Source organism: Aquarana catesbeiana, linkage group LG05 (genome assembly GCF_042186555.1).
Source record: "Aquarana catesbeiana isolate 2022-GZ linkage group LG05, ASM4218655v1, whole genome shotgun sequence".
Taxonomy (NCBI): domain Eukaryota; kingdom Metazoa; phylum Chordata; class Amphibia; order Anura; family Ranidae; genus Aquarana; species Aquarana catesbeiana.
The window spans coordinates 144,637,862-144,658,948 of NC_133328.1; the positions used below are offsets into that span (position 1 = coordinate 144,637,862).

At 40.7% G+C, this 21,087-nt stretch overlaps 1 protein-coding gene across 4 annotated transcripts in view; it reads left to right on the forward strand.

Moving 5' to 3' along the window:
• RARB (retinoic acid receptor beta) overlaps nt 1-21,087 on the forward strand; it is a 1,235,115-nt gene that overhangs the window by 530,252 nt on the left and 683,776 nt on the right. For all 4 annotated transcript variants that reach the window (XM_073630253.1, XM_073630251.1, XM_073630250.1 and 1 more), the window contains one exon: nt 7,615-8,115. In XM_073630253.1, coding sequence (XP_073486354.1) covers nt 7,938-8,115 — 178 coding nt within the window. In that variant the 5' untranslated portion in view covers nt 7,615-7,937. The remainder of the gene's footprint in view (nt 1-7,614; nt 8,116-21,087) is intronic.

Sequence of the window (21,087 nt, forward strand, 5' to 3'; positions counted from 1 at the left end):
TTATAGTGTAGGCGGAGTTAAATCTGAATGATGCCTGCAGCTACAGGCATCATTCAGATATCTTCTTTTAGAGACGGCGATTCCCTACACCATAAGAATGATCATAGTGGCTTGATAGTTCTTACAGTCGGCGAGAGAGGACGTCCCCCCCCCCCCCCCCAATAATTCTAGCACTAGACCTCCTCTGTAACTCAAAACATGTAACCTGTAAAAAAACGTTAAAATGTCCCCTATGGGGAGTTTTAAGTACCGAAGTTTGACGCCGTTCCACTAGCGTGTGCAATTTTGAAATGTGATATGTTAGGTATTAATTTACTTGGCGTAACATCATACTTTCACTAACTAACTAACTAACTAACTAACGTTACTGTTTTTTTTTTTTTTTTTTTTTTTTTAAATGCATGAAACTGTTTTGTTCTAAAAAAACGTGTTTGAAAAATTCCTGCGCAAATACCGTGCAGGATAAAAAGTTGCAATGACCGCCATTTAATTCTCTAGGGTGTCTGCTAAAAAACGTATATAATGTTTGGGGGTTCTGTGCAATTTTCTAGCAAAAAAATGATGATTTTTACAAGTAGGAGAGAAATGTCAGAATTGGCCTGGCTAGCAAGTGGTTAAAACGAAGCGTTTTTGTGAGTTTCTTAGTGAATGTAATCAATCAGCATACTTTATCCCACCCCCATAGTGTTTAGCAATAGGAAGACATGGAGGAGGAGGGAGGGGAGAGTCATTTACCCACTGTGTATATGCCCACATGTGTGTATTGTCACATGGGCTGCAAAGATAAGGAAAAGCTTGAACAGCTTAGAAGGGAACTGAAATTGAGCATGCTCTGTAGTGGACACCAGCTGGTCTACACAATCTCAACCTGTAGTGGAGATACAGAGAAGTTGGGAGGACAGCTGAAGGCATGATCAACCAGGTATATTTCACTCTACACAATACAAATGCTTTAGTGGCTTTGTGAGTATGAACACTCTGTTGTATAGTATGTAATGAGTATTTTATATTATAAGGACAGAGGAGTTCATCCCAAGAGACAGTAGGAAGCCCCATAAATATGCCAGTGTTGTCCTCCAATGCAAGTTGCTTAGCTGTTATGATGGTTTTATTACTTACTGAGTTGTAGACCTGAAACAATATGCAGTTTGGGAAAGTTGTTAAAAAGACAAAGGTCCTTATCTGCTTACTTGTTTGTCATTGACTAAAAGTATTGAAGCCAGGGGCTCAGTATGGTAACCAGACAACTGGCATTTTTAGAAGGAGAGGTCACGATGTCTGACATGACGGGTTTCCTCAACATATACATTGTAATGTTTTGCATTGGAGCTTCAGTGGAGTATTACAGTGTATTTTGTTTCATAAGCACTCATTCTTATTATTGGTATAAGCATTTTTTTAAATTTGTATTTTATGTGCCTGCTTTTCCATGATTTCATATATTATATTCACTTTTACAGATTCCTTATCATGTCATTCTATAAATACTCGCATGCCAGACCAGTCCACCTATTCACAAAGTGTTACTAAGCAGTAAGCCCAGTCTGCGTATGTAGCTAGCAATTATGATTGTCACCATGTACACATATAATTATAGGTTATAAATAGAGGGTGAGGAGGCAGAGATGAGTGACATGAACATGGAGTGTCTTCAATAAGTGAAGACAGAGACTGACAACAATTATGTTGTCTATGGACAGAGATAGGTGCTGACATGGGCCTCATAGTTCCAGAAGGCAACAGGCAACTTAGTAATCTTGTGGGACTTGCTGCTTCTAGCATAAGAAAGATGATCAGTGTCTTCCGTGTCAGTACATATTCAGATACTAGAGGAAAAAGAGTGTTCTACTCTGTATTAGAAGTGCTGCCAGTTGCCAATGTATATAAAGGCACTGGATACTTGTCAACTTGCACAGTAGGAGAACTTTACTATGAGCAAAATGCAATGCACTCCATTCCTCACAGTTCAAATTCTAAGCTTTGATCACTCAAACCTAAATATGAAATAACTTTTGAAATCCACCCACAGATAAAAAAAGGAAAAGGAGCGTATGAACTCTAAAGCCGCGTACACAATCGGATTTTCCGATGGGAATTGTGTGATGACAGGCTGTTGTCGGAAAATCCGACCGTTTGTACGCTCCATCAGGCAATTGTTGTTGGATTTTCCGCGGACTAATGTTGGATGGTAGGCTTTAAAATTTTCACAAATGTGGACAAATGTCTGTTGTCGGATTTTCCAAGCGTGTATACACAAGTCCGTCGGACAAAAGTCCAAAGTACAAACACGCATGCTCGGAAGCAAGGAGGAGTCAGAAGCGGTCGGTCTTGTAAACTAGTGTTCGCAATGGAGAATTAACATTCGTGACGTGGCAAATTATGACATCTCGAAATGCAGAGCACATTCTCTTCTTCTTTAAAGTGGGATTCCGGCCGTAAAAAAAAAAAAAAATTAAAAATGAGCAGCTACAAACACTGTAGCTGCTGACTTTAAATAAGTACTTACCTGTCCTGGGTGCCCGCGATGTCAGCTGCCCGAGGCCGACCCGTCCCTCGGCTCTCGGGTCCCGGCACCACCATCCTAACTAAGGGAAACGGGCAGTGGAGCCTTACGGCTTCACTGCCCCTTTCCTACTGCGCATGCGCGAGTCGCGCAGCGCTTTGTGAATGGGACGCGATGTGTTGTGGGACACACACAGTTCCCATAACACACCGTGCCCCATTCCCCAGAAGACAACGCGGTGAGGAGAAGAGACAACATCAAGGAAGAGGCAGATTAGGAAGACTGCCTGGAAACAGCCATTACACGTAAGTAAAACATTTTTTTTTTCTTTTCCTCCATTTTTTTAGGTATTTTTTTTGTGCAATTTTTTTTTTCAGGGTGGACCTCCACTTTAATGGAATCATAATGAAGCTGCTTTGCTGGTGATACTGATGGATTTATTGCAACTACTTTTTTCTAGTGATATCAAGAATAATATTATTATGCTTTTTTTTTTTTTTTTTGGTGCAAGTTACCACAACACCATTATCCTGTAGTTTTTGAGATCAAAGATACAACTATGTTGGTGTCCCTTGTTAGTTTTACATTGTATTTTTTAAAATGTAACTGCCTACTCCCAAACTGTCATTTGAAGTAAAACACATATCCAAGTATTATTCTCCACATTTATTTTTTTTATTGTGCATTAAAAAAAGAAAACAACAAAAAAATTAGACATGCTGTCTGCCAATAGAACTTAACCAAAACGTGCATTTTATGCATCCAAAAATATAGAAAATATACCAAATCAAATCATTATTCAACCAAAAAATAAAATAAAATCTTAATGCATGTGTCTTGCTGCTTAATATAGGGGGTCAACAATGCCAAGAATTGGTGAAAGCAGGGGTCCGTCATGCGGAGATAATTCTGAAAATCATCTGGATTATTCTCCTGGAGCTCCCACAGCAAAGGCATATGACATAATTGGTCATGATTAATAAAGCAACCAATTTTTGGAGGCTTACGGCCTCATGCAAACTGGACATTTTTACAGCTGCTGTTTTTGACTTCAGACATTTTTTTCTGTAGCCAATAAACTCTCCAGCATGTTATCCTATGTGTCCATGCACATATAGGCGGTTATCAGCAGTTTTTGTCAGGGGCACTTTCTGGCTGGAAAAAACCCCAGAACTAGTGGGTTCTGGAAAAACACTCCAACTCTGAAAAAAAGCTGAAAAAGACTTAAAAACGCGGCTATTTTGAGTTTCTCAGCGTTTTTGAGCCATAAGCTTTTGTGGGAGTATAATTTTATTAAAAAACGCTATTGCAAAAACGCTGAAAAACTCATTCTATAGCTACAGCTTTCTACAGCTAACACTACTGGCTTTTTTATCATTTCCAGTGTGTATGAGGCCTAATGCATCCAGATCTCTACTTAGATCCTCAAGCCATACTCACCCTTGGAGAGATCATGGAGTTGTAGCATATGGGATGGTAGAGCTGTTGGACTATGTACATAGGGTGGTAGCGGATGGGAGGATAGAGCTGGTGGACTCTGTAAATAGGGTGGTAGCAGATGGGAGGATAGAGCTGGTGGACTTTATACATAGGGTGGTAGCAGATGGGATGGTAGAGCTGTTGGACTATGTACATAGGGTGGTAGCGGATGGGAGGATAGAGCTGGTGGACTCTGTAGATAGGGTGGTAGCAGATGGGAGGATAGAGCTGGTGGACTTTATACATAGGGTGGTAGCAGATGGGATGATAGAGCTGTTGGACTATGTACATAGGGTGGTAGCGGATGGGAGGATAGAGCTGGTGGACTCTGTAAATAGGGTGGTAGCGGATGGGAGGGTAGAGCTGGTGTACTCTGTATATAGGGTGGTAGCAGATGGGAGGATAGAGCTGGTGGACTCTGTACATAGGGTGGTAGCGGATGGGAGGGTAGAGCTGGTGGACTCTGTACATAGGGTGGTAGCAGATGGGAGGATAGAGCTGGTGGACTCTGTACATAGGGTGGTAGCGGATGGGAGGGTAGGGCTGGTGTACTTTGTATATAGGGTGGTAGTGGATGAGAGGATAGGGCTGAGGACACTGTACATAGGCATGGAGCTTTCTCCTACTCCATTCTCAACTACATCACTTCCTGAACTTGTCGGCATTGGAGCTCATTAGGAGCACAGGAAGCTGCATCATCCCATTCCTAATCCAATTGCTTTGTATTCCACTGCAGCCAGGGTTTGTAGAGGCAATCACTGGGAGGTTGCTTCTTGGAGAAAATACTCAGACTGAAACTTCCAGCGCAGGTTTGAATGTGAGTGGTGGCTTTGAGACACCTGATTACCAGGTAACTGCAGTGGAAAAGATTAAAAAGTGTTTCAAAGCCTAATTGGATGTTTCCTTTCTATTTAAATTCCAACTCTGGGCACACAAAAAAAAACAACAAAAAAAACAAACAAACCCTGGCAGTGGGCCCCTCCACACTGCAAGACTTTAAGACTTGTTCAGTCCAGGAAATTGTAGGTGAGGCTGAATTACTTACATTTTCCCTCACTCCAGCAGGGTCCCTCCAGTGCTGTGACCCGTCATCTGCAGCCTCCTCACTAAGCTGCTCTTGGCCATGGTGGCATCTCCCCATCACATACAATACCGGGTTAATAGCCCTGAATTGTACTGACTGTGATGATGAAGAGGGACTGCACACAGGTCAAGAGTTTCATGAAGAAGAGCACAGTGCCAGAGTGGGCCACAGCAGAGAGTCAGGCAGGTAATGCAGCCTCTTACTCTACCCCCTAGATTTAATGATCATTTAAAGCATTAGTAAACTGCCAAAAAAAAAAAAAAAAAAAGGGCCCCTGCAGGTTAATCCTATAATGTGCTAGTATGCACTGCATAGTAGCACATTGTGACTGACTTACCTGCAAACAGAGCCCTGCAGCGAAGCACTGTCATGACTCACCCGATGTTTCCATCTTCACCCAGTCTCCCTTCTGCGTTCGCAGGCTCCAGTTGTATGAATGGCCAGGGCTGCAAAGACATCACTCCCCCACATGCGCACGGGAGCCCTGACTGGGGGATGGCGCTCTGCATTCCACGCCGTACTGTGCGCTCGTAATGCAGAGAGGCACTGTGCATGGACTGGTGACATCTTAGGGTATTGCCTCTCAAATAGAGAGTTTGTTACCACTTTAAAGAGATTGTAAACCCTCAAGGTTTTTCACCTTAGGTGAAAAATATACTTACCTGAGCCCAGTATTTCCCACAATGAGAATGAGCACACCAGATCTGGCTGGGGTCTCGTGTCCTGATTGGATAGATTGATAGCAGTGCAACCATTGGCTCCCGCTGCTGTCAATCAAACCCAATGACGCACGTGCTGGGGGGTGGGGGCGAGTCCTGCTTTCTGTGTCAATAGACGCAGAAGCAAGAGGAGCGCGCCCGCACAGGTGTCCCGAAGAAGAGCACTTCTCCAACGGGGCACTCGAGAAGAGGAGGAGCCAGGAGCGCCACTGTGGGACCCCAGAAGAGGAGGATCGGGGCCACTCTGTGCAAAACCAACTGCACAGCGGAGGCAAGTATGACATGTTTGTCTTTTAAAAACCCTGAACCTTTATAACCCCTTTAAAGTGGTTCTAAGGGCTGAAGATTTTTTTACCTTCATACGTTCTATGCATGGAGGTAAAAAGCCTTCAGCGTGCTGCCTACCCCACAGCCCCTCCCCCCAATACTCACCTGAGCACAGTGGGAGCCATTGACTCCCACTGCTGTAAATCACAGCCTGCGAGCCAATGAGGAGATAGCAGGGCTCGGAAGCAAGCATGCATCAGTGTCATCACCATAGCAAGCAGCTTGCTATTGGGGGCATTTGTCAAGGGGGAAAGCCAGGAATGCCAGCAGGGGACCGGTGAAAAGGAGGATCAAAGCTGCTCGTTGAAAAACCATTGCACAGAGCAGGTAAGTATAACATGTTTGTTATTAAAAAAAAAAAAATATCCCTTTAATATCACTTTAACCTTTGCACCTTAGAAATCTACCTTTTGCTGTGATGTATTTCTAAAAAGTTTAAGTGTACACCCTGGCACGTGATTGTGCCTAGGGACTCATAATTAGGTATATCTGAAGTGTGAGAGGGTGCTGCCTGTAACTACAAATCTCATCTGACTTGGAGTGAGATTGGGTGATGTCACTGCTGTGCATTGTACTGTTTTCCTTACTGGAGAGGAAGCTGTACCTTATGACCTACAGTGCATGTCCCTGCTTCTGTGCCATCCATTCTGTGGATCTTTATTTCCTCCACCTCTCCTGCAGCTTCTGGTCCCACCAGTCATCAAGGGGGCAATTCTGACATGAGGAAGCAAAGCCCTGCCTCTATCTAGAGGGCTGACACCCCCCCCCCCCACACACACACACACAGATACAGTGCAAAGCAAAGCATGGTAAGTCAGTAGTGGGCAAAGATCAGCTGGAGAGAGGCCACAGGCAATACCGATGACAAGTCCTTTGCCCTCTGTTTCTTTTTGGGCACAGCTTCCACCATTCATGTCCTTTTTGAGACTTTTCTCGTAAATTTTGGGTCTGGTGGTATCTGTTTAGGTTTTTCAACCGGTACAATTTTTCACTTTGTGTGCGAATAATACAATTAATAATAATAGTTGATCAAAATTGTTATGAGTAGTAGTATGTTTTCAGCTGGTTAAGTCAAATCCTGACATCTCATCATCCTGGAAGGCTAAGAATGTGTGTGAGATTCTGGCTCAGACATATCTATGGAGACCATGGTTTAGCAGTCCTTAACTCTCTTTTCATCATTTTAGTAAATCTAGGTCATTGTTTCATGTGTAAGGCATCTCTTCCCTTCCTGAAGAATGCACAAGACAGCAGATATTTCCCAAGACGTTATGTGATTTGTTTATCACGGCTGCAAATGCATTAATGAAAATAGCTTTCTGCTTTCACATTCTTTTGTCTTTTTTTTTTTTTTTTTTTTACAAACTGCCACAATTTCTATTTTCAGAATTTGTACTCATTAAACTGTCTTACTAAAGAGCAAGTAGTCTAATATATTTGATGCTCCCGCTAAAAGATTTTGATGTATTTATAGATTATATTTACTTTTTGTTCTCTTTTAGATTGAGATATTCATCTAGAAATGGATCTGTGAATAAATATAACTTCATTGTAACCAAAACGGGGATAAAAGCGACAATTCAGCGGAATTGGAAGCACAGAATTAAGCCAGGAAATTTTATTTTTTGTCTCCGCACAACTTGCAGCTGAAGACATTCATCAGATCTTATGTGATTGTTACCGGAATCATTCCTCAAGCAAGCTGAATTTCTGTATACATTTTTAATGCGTTTCCACTTGATAACAAATAACTAGTTATTTGTCAGCTGGAAGGGATGGTGCATTCTATTCCTAGATGAGTTATTGTACACAATGATATTTTAATATGACAACCAGCAGTCGTTCATGTCCTCTACCAGCTGTGAACGGACATATGAGTCACTATCCAGCAAGCCACTATCCCTTTCTCTTTCCTCCTGTCATTGGTGGACTCCCGCTGCCGGCCCTTCATGGATTTCAAGGTCATCCTCCCACAAGTAGTTGCAGCACCCCATCTCCTGCAAGTAAGTGGAACATAACATCATTTTAGATACTAAACTAACAATTTGATGTTCTGAATAGTTTGTGGTTTTAAAGCATTAAAGGTGAAGATCATGAAGAATTTTTGATCGGTTGGCTGGTAAAGCCGTTCGTTCATTTTTATTTTATTGCCTTCTAAACCTGGTCCAGATATAAAACAGCACAAAAACAACACAAAGAATAAAAATGTTCTTCTGTGCCCCTATTGCCGTTGTCAGTGGTTTCCGTAACACAGGCTAAAAGTGTGCTTATTGGCTATGTAGGGGTACAGTAATCTGTTTTTACTAATATATATATATATATATATATATATATATATATATATATATATATATATATATATATATATATATACAGGCATACCCCACTTTTAAGTACACAATGGGGTTTATTTACTAAAGCTGTAAAGTGCAAAATCCGTCTGACTTCTGCATAGAAACCAATGAGTGTCTAACCCCGGCTTGTTCAGTGAAGCTTTGGTAATGAAACCTGGAAGCTGATTGGTTTCTATGCAGAAGTAAGCCTGATTTTGCACTTTCCAGCTTTAGTAAATAAACCCCATTGCGTACTTAATATATATATATATATATATATATATATTTATATATATATTAGATTATATTATTTTATAGTAGGTTATTATGATATATATTACATTAGATTATATTATATTTGCCTAGCTTTTGGTAAATGTTGGACTATTATCTGAAGTTACATATGGCACTTTTGTATGAATACACATTTTTCAACTTTTCTTGCATGTTTGCGTAGTCTACATGAGTAGACTATGCTAATTATCTACATCGGTAGACTATGCAAATTATGTGCAAATTATCTACATCAGTAGACTATGCGGTCGATGAACTGTATGTGTTTATATACCACTATTCAATGTCATATATTGCTAAATGTCGTTCCATTTGTTTGAAGCAACCACAAAATTTCAATACCCTTTAAATGCATATATGTATGTATTTTAAGAGAACATTTATAAGTTTGATGTCTCTAACTATACATATTGGAGTGTTTTTAATTTTAAGATATATTATCTGCAAATATCTAAACTTTTATTCTAAAGTTATTTTAAGTAACAGAAGATACCTTTGGTTGGATATGTACCATTAGGTAGGAAGCTGTGAAGAAGGGAATTTGCGATGCTTATTAGTAGCGTTTATTTTTTGTATTTCCGCATGCTTGTACAGAGTATTGAAGCACCCGATTTGTCTAAGGCTGGGTTCACACTACTGCGAATTAGATGTGGTTTTCCCTGGGTCCAATTCACATGTCAGGAGATTGTGACTGGCTCTCTATGGAGCCGGTTCACACATCTCCGGAGCTTATTGCACAGGAGTCCTCTGCGTCTTATGGTCCGTTTCAAGTCCGCATTCAGCCAAAAGTTCGGACTGAAATCGGACCTGAAACGGTGAACAGGGACGCACCGGACCCCTGCTGTGAGCCACTCTGTGCGCCAGTGTGAACCCAGCCTAATTGTGAAGATGGTGCAGTTTTGCTATGTTGGAATTGTACATAGGTGAATGCTGTGCCCATCTGCTCATTCTATTGGCAGGCTGACTCTACATATACAATATATATTACACAATTAGATAGTAAGATTGAATAAAGACATGGATTGCTCATATCATATCAAAGGCATGGATTCTCATATCATCATATATTGTGCTTACTGAGAAACACATCTGAGAGTTTTTGGAAGTTATCTACACTTTCCACTGATACTGCTAACTACGGAGGAGAGTTCCACATCTTTACCTCTGTAACAGTAAAGAACCCCATACACAGGTTAAGATTAAGCCTAGGTTCACAGTGGTCCGATTTGGCATGTCAAATTGTATGGCAAATCGGTGGTTATTGCCAGTAAGTGGCCCTGTCTGTATCGGTGCGGCGCCGCAAAAGTAGTTCCTGTACTACTTTTGGCGACTTCGGAGGGCGATTTGTATAGACATCCGCGCAGGAACCCTCACAGATGTCTGTCAAATCGCCCCCTGAAGTCAGACTGCATTGCCAGGTTTAAATTGTGCAAGTTCAGCTGAACTTGTGCGATTTCTAACCCGCAGCAATGTGAACCTACGCTAAACCATGTCTCATCCAGTTTCATTATGTGGCAGTGTGTTTTCTTCAGAGACTATAGATTAAACAGTTTGTTCCTGATACTAAAAATCATCATTGATTGATTTGTATATTGCAATCATATCACATGTTAGTCCCCTTGCACAGGGGATGTCTAGTCTCTGTGCATGCAATCCCAGCATTTTAGTACGCCTGGGAGGCACAGATGCAGTGTCTAGCCTGGGCTTAAAGTGCCTCTTTTCCAGGGAGAGTAAGGCCAGTCATACACCCTTTGAATCTCGGCCGGTTCCTGCTGAACCAATAATGGGCAGGCTGAATGTACCAAGTTGATCAATCGATCAACCTGGGTACAACGAACCTGCCGGATTCTCTTGCGTTTCTCTTGCGATTATTGCTAGCAGCTTCTATAGCCGCTAGTGATAATCAAACTGTTCTCCAGGTGGGGACGGCTTTACCTGCCCACCCCTAACGGGAGCAGATAATGGCTCAGCAGGGGAGATTTCCCTGTTAGCACTGTCTGTGCTGATGGGATAATCGTTATTTCCTGCAACCCGTGGTTACAAGAAAAACATTTTCACCGTGTATGGCCTGCCTAAGTTTAATTTTTGTAGTTAATCCTCATAACTGAGGTTCCCAACCCCTTTTCTTTCATGCAATTTTCTAATCAAATACTATGTGAAATATGTGTGCATCTTGAGTGAATACATCTTGCATAGAGTAGCTGTTTGTTCAATAAAAAAATTTCTAGCCTGCAAGTGTCTTTCTTTCTGATGCTGTGATGCAAAGTCTACCCACCAATCAACAGTTTTTGTAAGTATCAGTTGATTCCCTTTCTTCTGCTGGATATAGTGTGGTTGCCTTCTCTTTAATGTATAAGTTATGATAATTCTATTTTTATAGCGCTATTCTCCCCAATGACTCAAAGCTCTTTACAAAACAAGGTTAATATAAGAACAATATTGTGAATGTGATGGCTAATGAATGGTATAAGCTTGAATAACCAACTATATATTTAAAGCAGTATTAACCCCAAAAGCAAATTTTTATTTTATTGCAGTTTACCAATTCTTAGATGTGATTGCTGCATTAGTTGAATTTTTTGGGGGCTTTTTTCTGTTTTCATCTGGTGATCCAGCCAGAAAGTCTGTTGCTTTTCAACAACACAAGCTCTCTTGCAGTTACTCAGATGAGACAAACCATTTAACACTGACCGGTGATTAAAATGATCAGTTTTTATTTGTATAAAATCTTTATCCCAAAAGGAAAAAAAAAACATTTTTCTGTAATAAAGTATTAGCTGGAGTTTGGCTTCAGTGTGTTACTGTATGCAAATCTGCTAGTACATCTAACATTCCCCTCCCTCCGACTGACAATGCTGCTGTCCTAAGGTGCCCTCTGTGCTCCTTCATCCAGAGTGCGGGCACTCTAAGGCTGCCCATACATTATACATTTTTCTTGTTCAATATTCTAATTTACCAAAACCATATAATATGAGGTCAAACCTAAACACTTTCACTGTGTATGCAATCCAGGGTGGATATAAATAAATGATTTATAAAAAATCAAAAAAATTAGATTTTTTTTTAATTTAAATCAATTTTTTTTTATTTTTATCAAATTTATTTGAATAAATTGCTTTTGGAGTAAAAATCTAACTAAAGAAAAGTTTTTTATTTAAGATACATTAATAATTTAGTTTATTCAGCATGAAATGGAGCTTAGTTATGAAGGATGAGGCTGTATATTCTGCAATAATTACATTTTTGGCAAACTCATTCAACGAATCCAAGCTCTGCAAGCTGAGATAACATGCACTGCATTGATGCAGTCACACAATTTCACAGTAACCATGAGATAAAACAAAGTTCAAGAATATTCCCTTATCCCATTCTTTTGCAAATCTTTGTACACTACAAACTGTATGATTGAATTGGTTCTGATAGGGCTGTTTACAGCGGACAGCTTATTATTCTAAATAATAAACCTTCAATTTGTTTGCAAATATTAACAATTTTTATCTGCCAGCAAGAATAAGTCCTTACATTTAAAGGGGAAACCTGTCATTTCAGATCCATCATGGCAGCGCCTGTTAGCGGGCGTCCACTCATCTACTGCCACCTCAGCAGTCGTCCCATTAAAGTGAATGGGACTGTCGGTGAGTCAACATCGGGTCAGAGGAGGAGCTGCTGCAGGACAGAGATGACAGTTGCTCTTTAAAAAATATGATTTAAATTGAGTTGATTTAAATCAAATCCACCCTGATGCAATCAGTGCTTTAAAAGTCACCAAACCAATCTTAGTTTCCTATTTTATTGACAACCATTGGCAGCTGTAGGTAATGTGTATATAGTGTGACATGTTTGTCAGCAACCTCAGCCAATCAATACTTAGGCTCCGTGCACAGCTATGCGGGTGCTTTGCATTTAGGACAGTCCATTAATTTCTATGGGTTTCCCCATACACTTCAATTGCACAAAAGGAGTGCGACTAATGGCAATTAGTTACCATGCACTGCAGTGAGATTTAGCACACATGTGTTGACTGGTGAATTTGGGGTGTCATTAAAGTGGTAGTAAACTTGTGAATGAGAAAAAAATTGTTTTGTTCTGTGAGTTAATGTCATTAGAACTAGCACATTATGAGAGACTTGCCTTAAAACTAAGCCCTCCAGCAGCGCGCCGCCACAACTGCCGGGTCTTCCATTAACACCCAGTCCCCCTGGGTTTGCTGGCTCTGGCCATTTAACTAGTCGAGCCACAATGACGTTACTCCCGTGCATGCTCCTCGATTGGGGCATCCGTCTATTCAGATTGCATTGCGCATGTGCTAGTGACATCACCGGCTGCTACTAATAGTCATTTCTCATAAACAGTGCATGTTTAGGGGATATACCTTGTACCTACAGGTAAGCTTTATTATAAGCTTACCTGTAGGTACTAGTGATCAAGCTGAGTTTACTACCTCTTTAAGAATGAATGGTGCCATGCCTGCGGCAGCGTATTGCGATTTCATGTGCTTCCAAAGGGAAAAACTATGCTGATAAATCCTGAAATAAAATTCACAAATGCAAAATAAAAAATGAGTGAAACAGAAACAGTAGTTATAGGAGCTGCAACTCTACTGTGTGATAAAGGCACAGTCAGACATAATCATATACAAAAAGAGTCACGCTGACAGTTAGCAATTGTTAGTGCAAAAACAGTGAAAATTTTATAACACGTGCTACAAATAAGTCCAAGTATAGAATTCAAATTGATGCTGTAAGAATTAACTATAAGAGGTAAAGTCCTTCTCATATGTGACCCAGGTTGGAATACATGCAGTCACCATCCATCACCATGTGCAAAGTAGACAGAAGATACCGCCACCTTGAAATGGTAAAATTCCTGGCCAAAATGGACCTTCAATCAAGAAAGGTCAAAAGCGTTTTTCGCTAAATACCCAGCCAGGGCCTCTCAAAGATGTTCCTGCATGGTCCCCTTGAGCCAAGGTAAAGGTCATCCAACCACACTGTGTGTAGTACATAGTGTAAAATCTGCACCATGCAGTTTCCTATTTCCACTGCATGGTTCAGATTTTACACTATGTGGAGCATCTTCTATTTTTGGGTATGATACCATGGAGAGTGTGGTTGGATGAACTTTACCTTAGCTCAAGGGCATCCCACAGGAACATCTTTGAGAGGCCCTGGCTTGGTATTTAGTGAAAAGTACTTATGACCTTTCTTAATTGAAGGTCCATTTTGGCCGGTAAGCAGGCAATTTTACCATTCCAAGGTGGTTGTGTTTTCAGCGGATTTTGCACATGTTGATGGATGGTGACTGCATGTATTTCAACCTGGGTCACATATGAGAAGAACTTTACCTTTTATAATTAACTCTTACAGCATCCCTTTGAATTATTTACTTGGACTTATTTGTAGCATGTGTTATATATGTTTCACAATGTTTTAATGTGCTGTTTAAATGCGTGCAATATCACAAACATTCCCACGTTGCATAAGTGTGAAGCCTTACTGTGAAGGTTTGAAGGTCTTTTTCTGATAACCCTGCCTACTAAGCTTTACAGTAATGCATGCACTAGCACTGGCAGATCTTCAGAGAGAATAAAGTGCTTGATGCTTGAAACATAATAACGGTGGAAGAAAGAGAATATAAGATCAATTGCAAAGTTGTTACAGTTGCTGTGTATATGGATTTCCATCATGCACTGTCCCCAGGTTATGTGCATAGGCTGAGTAGTACATGGCATGTGCACTAACAGTAGGCTATTGGTGTAGGTGTTTGTATGTCAGTTGAAGGTCTCCAAACACCAGTACCTCAGTTTTGATATAATTCAGTCAATGCAAAATGTTGCAGAGCTTAGTTACTGAGGTCCTCACATGTACTACTCTCATCAGAGACTGCTACGCCAGCTGCATGGCAATAACTCTACCTGAACACAGAGCCTGATGTTTGAATTCCTACAAGACTGTGAAAGATAGTTATCCTTTTGAAAAATCTAATGCAAACCGCAAATGCAATCCAATAAAACATCCTTTATTCTTCAACCATGGGACAACAGCACAGGATAAGGCTACAGTTGACGCATTTCACACATAGAAGTGATTAGTCATAAGTTGTCAAAAGCTAAAGCTGCATTATTTTAAACGGTTATAAAAAAAAATGACTAACAACATGCTGCTGGTATTTTCTGTTTTGGTATTGAATGACTCTACTGGTATTGGTTACTAGAGTGTGCACATTGCTGCTGATTTACAATTATTATGTATTTAGGTTAGAGATGTGCAGCTTGTTGATCCCAGAGATCAAGTACACTGAACATTTGTCCAATTGGTGCTTCAAACAAAAATAGAAGAGAATACGGTTTGCTATGCACTAGAAATGAGCAGTAACTTGTTTACTGTGCTAAAAGAAATATTCAGGGTACCATTATGAGGCCTCTTCTGATACTAAGTTCCTTGCTTGTCAGGCTAATCTAATGCACCCAATACTCAGAAGTTCCGATTTATCTGGCTGTATACATTTTCTAAATCTGAGGCTCAGAAAATGCTGAAGCCATAGACGAGCAAAGCATCTAACATGTTCAGATGAGGATCAGCAATGATGGCAGCCTACAATAGGTTCTTCATCACGGGTTTCCATTAAACACCACACCTTAGAGCAGGGTTTCTCAACCAGGGTTCCATGGAACCCTAGAGTTCCTCAAGACATTGCTAGTGGTTCCTTGAGCAATGAGCAATTTCTGCCTCTCAGATAAGTTCCCACTGACACCATTGATCTTTTGTCCACAAGTTTAAGGAACATTCTTCCCACTGACCATCACACTAATGTATCATGAGTTGTAGATATAGTAACTTTTAGCAGGGGTTCCCTGAGACCGGAACAATATTTCAAGGGTTCCTCTGTGCTGAAAGGGTTGAGAAAGGCTTCCTTAGAGAATGCACAAAAGTATAGGAAAAACATTCCTAACATGGGTACAGTCAAAGTTGATGTTGTGCAGATTGTCGAAGCATTATTAGACCATGGATCTCCAATTTAATTCATAGCCATTTATTGTAATTCAGTTGTGAATTTATTTATTGTAGTTAAATTGTAAATTTATTGTATTAATGTAATTATTTGAGTAACCTTTGCTACTTGCTGGTTCTCATTTAGACTTGCTTGCAATACTATTGTGCAGTAACAGCATACAGTGATAACAGCTATAGTACCTCAGCCTTATTCTTCTATTAGGTCATTTTGTCATACAGCACTTCATTCTTTTGTCCATGTTTGTCCAAGACTTATGTATTTACAACCCAGGTTTGAGCTCCTATACTTTCAAATAAAAATTAGATTGTCTTTAATGCTTGATCGGCTGTGATAAGTAAAAAAAAATGCATATACTTTAACATGATAAAGGTAACTTGAACCTTCTATTTATTAATCTGTACCTTGACTTGAGCTCTAAAGTGTTACTAAACCCAAAACAGTAAAATCAGTCTGTATATGCAGTAAAGTGTGCTTGTTATACTCACTGTGGAAACTAAGGGGTTAATTCTGCACATTTTGTAAATAGGCTGTTTGATCCTGTCTTCTCTGATCCTCCCCTTCTTTTACTGTCCCCAGTCCATATGCTGATAGCATAGAGCCCTAGGAGGCACTCTGCACATGCTCAGTTTGGTGGGTATTGCCACAGTGTTTTTTTTGGGAGGGTGTATGTGATCAGCACAGGGCCAATCAGCACTGTCCAGACAGAGGGTCAGGGGTTATGCGGTCTCATTGGAGAGCCAGAGGAAAATGAAAACTCCTTCAAGCTTCCACCTTCCAGCTTTCAAACTTCCTACAAGCTTCCACCAGTGCTCAGCCGGACACTGGTAGAAGTCACAAGACTGCTATATACTGCTGATGAGAAAAGGTATTTAGCAGTTTATATTTACTAACATTTTTGCATTTGCTTAAGCAATTGAATTTCCATGTTCTGTGTACTGTGGGAGACCAGACATAGTAAATGCAGGGTCCTGGGTTTAGTAACACTTTATTAAAATCAGGAACAAAACAGTTAACAAAGATCAGATGGCCAAGATTATCTGTAGTAGAAGGAGGCCTCAGTTCATAAAGCAATGTTCATTAGAAAGTTGCTACCCTGCTGCACACAGATGTGTTTTGAGACCTACTGTCACTTCTGTAGGTCAAACTGGGCTCATGGTGCTTTGGAGCTACACGCTGTAACATGGACAGGTTCACTAAAGCTTTTTCTTCCCCATTGGAGCATGTTGGCTTTCTCTTTTTTAGAGCTCAATTCCTGAATTTTAGTATACCTACCTTGAGACCAAGAGAACATTTTGATGTGCTCATTGCAACCCCTTTACAAAATGTAACATTATGTGTGGAGACAGTTATTTCATAAAATTCACTCTGCACAGTTGCCATCTATATGGCAGTTTTTCTAGTGAGTAGCCCAAAAATGTGTTTCTCCTATTAAAGAGAGACTTCAGTTCCCCTTGTTTTTTTAGCTAATAACAAAGAGGGGGTTTGGTAGAGACTTTAACGAAGCCATGTCCTGGTAAGGTCATGTAATTCCATCCCACACACCGGATCACATGTAGCTAGGGCTCTCCTTCTTCCCCCACACATCCCAATCAACACAGGTAATCGTGCATTCTTACTTTCCTCACGTGTCCATCATATTCACTTCCCTATGACTATTAGTGGATACCATTATTCTACCAATTCCTTTTCATGCACAGCATTCAGTCACATTGCTACCTTCCACTCCATTTTGGTTTGCCTTCACTGCCCCACTTGCCTTTTCCCTCACCCGCACGGGCCTCTTGCCCACCTTCCTTTTCATCCACTTTCTCCATCGACTTCTTTGGCTCACCCCATGTTTTCACTCCCTTCACAGGAGTGCCTCGCTATCTCCATGCCTGCCCTGGTTCCAGCCTGCATGGGTTATCTTTCCCGAGCTGTCCACCTCAGCTCACGGTTTGGGGTTTGCCTGGATGGTTGTGGCGCCCGGCCACCCTACCACCAATTAATGTATCTGAGAAGTTAACATGTACTTTGTATAGGGTTTATCTACCCTTCCCCTGTCCATGTTTTTCACTACCTTAATTTGTTTACCCGTATATTACTATTTCATTATAGAATCATCACGTGCTTTGCTCCTGATGAGTGGTTCAAAAACCACAAAACGCGTAGAGCTACCAATTGCCGTGCTCCTACCAATATTTACTTGAATTTCAAGCTACTACTATACCACAAGTAGAATGGGTAGAGATCAGTTTTCCAGAAATACTGAAAGGTTCTTTTTGTGTACCAACATCCCTCAAGATAGTAAAACAGAAATGTATGTAGAATGTGGGACTTTAGAGGTACACCTAATATATGAAAAACACTGTTAATTAAAAATTATGTAAATATTTATTGAAACAGTTTAAGAAAAAAGCAATAAAAATGTGAAAACAGTTTACATTCATAGTCAAAGGTGAACATCCATAACCAAATATTGACAAATGAAGAGAGAAACTGTAATCACATAGATCTAAGCGTAGCCACGTCCACAAATTTCAACATGTTTCGCTAGGAAGGCTTCATCAGGAAAATGGACGAGGATATTTGATTATTCAAAAGCAATACACATGATAAGAACAACCTTGGATGCATAAAGAAAACACAAAAAATGAATGATTACATGAAAATAACACATTTAACATTTATGTTTATACATAATAATAGCTCTTTAGCTTGCACAACCATGACTCCATCATAACAAAAAAAAAAAAAAAAACCCACACCAAACCCAACCCAACCCTAACCCAACCTTACACCCACCACCTCCATGATCCCCAAACTAACACAAACAACACCCCTACTTCAACTCCATACCTCAATAAGAGTTCCGGGGTGTCGGGTAAGAAGAGAGGAAGGGAGGGGGAACCCTCAGAATTCACTGCCCCTATAGTCCAGAGAAGTTGCCAGATCACCCGTAGGGAGGGATGTGTGTTTTTATAAATAAAAAAACATCCAGAAAAAAGGAAATGATAACGATATCTGCAATATATATCATAGATAGTAAAAAACACATACTACGGATGAGGGGGGCAGAAGTCCATAGCAATACCTAGTCAATGGACCGTACTTACCATCATCCAATAAAAACAATCAGATATTTATACTGGGAGCTCATGCGGACTAATGGCACAGTACCAAATATGGAAATGCATCTATGCGAGAATCCAAAAAGGACAAAGCTACTTCATAGTTTCTGAAACGATATGTGTATATATATATGCGCCTGCATCAATATCTTGTATAAAGGACATATGTATATGTGTGGTGTGTCTCTAAATCCTTAAGAGCACATGCTTACCTTAAAGATATCACACCGCTGTGTAAGAGACTATATCACATCCCTATTGGTACAGCTGGGGAAAAGCCCAAAGGTGATAAGCCTCAGAGATTAGTCAGCTCCTATGTTCCAAGTAGAGCAAGGAGATGGCTGATGACAATCTAAGAAAAAGAAACAAGAAAACAGGCACCCAAAGCAGTGCTTAATTCCCAATTAGGTATACCGCAAGATGCTAGACCAGCCATCAGTCATTATAGTTTTACCTAGTGCCGACGTCCGTGTTCAACATGAGCTCCCAGGCTGCCAACACAGGCATCAAAATGTGTGGGGTTTAAATATCCCTCCCCATGGCGCCAAAATGCAGCGCATGACGTTACACCGCACCGGCGTCAAGCGGACGCAAAAGGGAGGTCCAGTGTCCATGGACTGAATACCCGGAACCGGATACCAAGACCCGGAAGCAAGTAGTGCTTCCGGTGGCCAAGAGCAGTACTATAACCCACATTGGGGACAGTACTGGACCAAGGAGATGGAAAACTTGGGCAGATGGTATATAGTGGCTTTGGTCACAGTTAAGCCGGAATGCCATGGATCAAAAGGATACCTCAAGGCGGGCGTGGAGCCGGGTGGCACCACCCCGAAGGGGGTGTAAGCCAACACTACTCCACACCCTTGGGCGTCCATATGGGGATCTAAAGGCACTGAACTGGGGGAGTAAAAATGAGGGAACAAAAAGGCAAAAGAACAAACAAACAGCAAACCACAACCCACATGGAACTTAGATGTGGTCATGATTATGCATCACAATATTTAATTTACAAAGTTACACACATTATTTGTATCTGCATATAGAGGGTTATAGAGATATATAAAATATCACAGCTAACTCAGTATATATTGCTTTGCCTATTCCAAAAACAAAATTCTAAATAACAAGTGGCAACCTTGGGCAAGACAACCCACCGGAAACTAATCATGGTATGGTATACGTCTCAAAGTCCCATATTGTTCAAAAGTAATGAGTGATTCAGAAATGAAAAGGATAGATGGTGAAAATGAAACAAACCTATGGTCAGTGTACCCAAATAGGTAACCACATTCAGGAAACAAACCTATGGCCAGTATGCCCAGATAGGTATCCCTATTTAGGGAACATTCTCTCAAAAAGACCTGAGTAAACGTGTCCAGATGAGGGATATAGTTCACAGAAAAGGCTTGTAGCTAATCCCCTCATTGAGGCCAGAGGACCGGGTGGCCTGTAAATAATAGATGCACCTCGTCTCCAATTGAAGGAGTTTATTATCAATGTCCCCACCCCGTTCGTGTTCGGGAAGGTGTTCAAGACTGAAAAAGCCAACTTTTAGATCGAAATTGTGGTATAGCCCCACATGACGGCTAATTGGTGTTTCCATCCTATGTTTAGAAATCAGGGACACGTGGTCCCTGATTCTGCAGAATAGTGGGCGCTTTGTCTTTCCCACGTAAAATGCCCCGCAACGACATTTCATTAAGTATACAGAACCAACTGATTGGCAGTTGGTTCTGTATTTGGGAGTCCAAATGTTATTATTGGGAAGAGTAACATTCTTCCCTTCTAAGATAAAGGGGCAATAATTGCACCTACCACATGGGTAGGTACCCGATGGCTTGGATTTTGGAATGGTCTGATTACTGTGGTGGCTGCTCACTAGAGTGTCTCTCTGGGAACGAGAGCATTTGAAGGTGATCTCTGGATGGGATTTGACAAATTTGGAGATCTTTTGATCAGCTGCCAATAAGTACCAAAACTTATTGTAAATATGTCGCACTTTGGCGTGTTGTCTATTGTACTTAGTGATCACCCTCGTCGATGTTGATGCTTTATCTCATCTGGGCTTGTACAATAGAAGTTGTCTATTCAGATTTTTTACTCTATTAAAGGCTTTTTTCAAACAAGTTCTACTGTAACCCCTGGCTAGGAGGCGATCGCGTAGCAAATTTGCCTCCTTTTGAAAATCTGTGTCCAATGTACAATTGCGTTTCAGTCTCAAAAA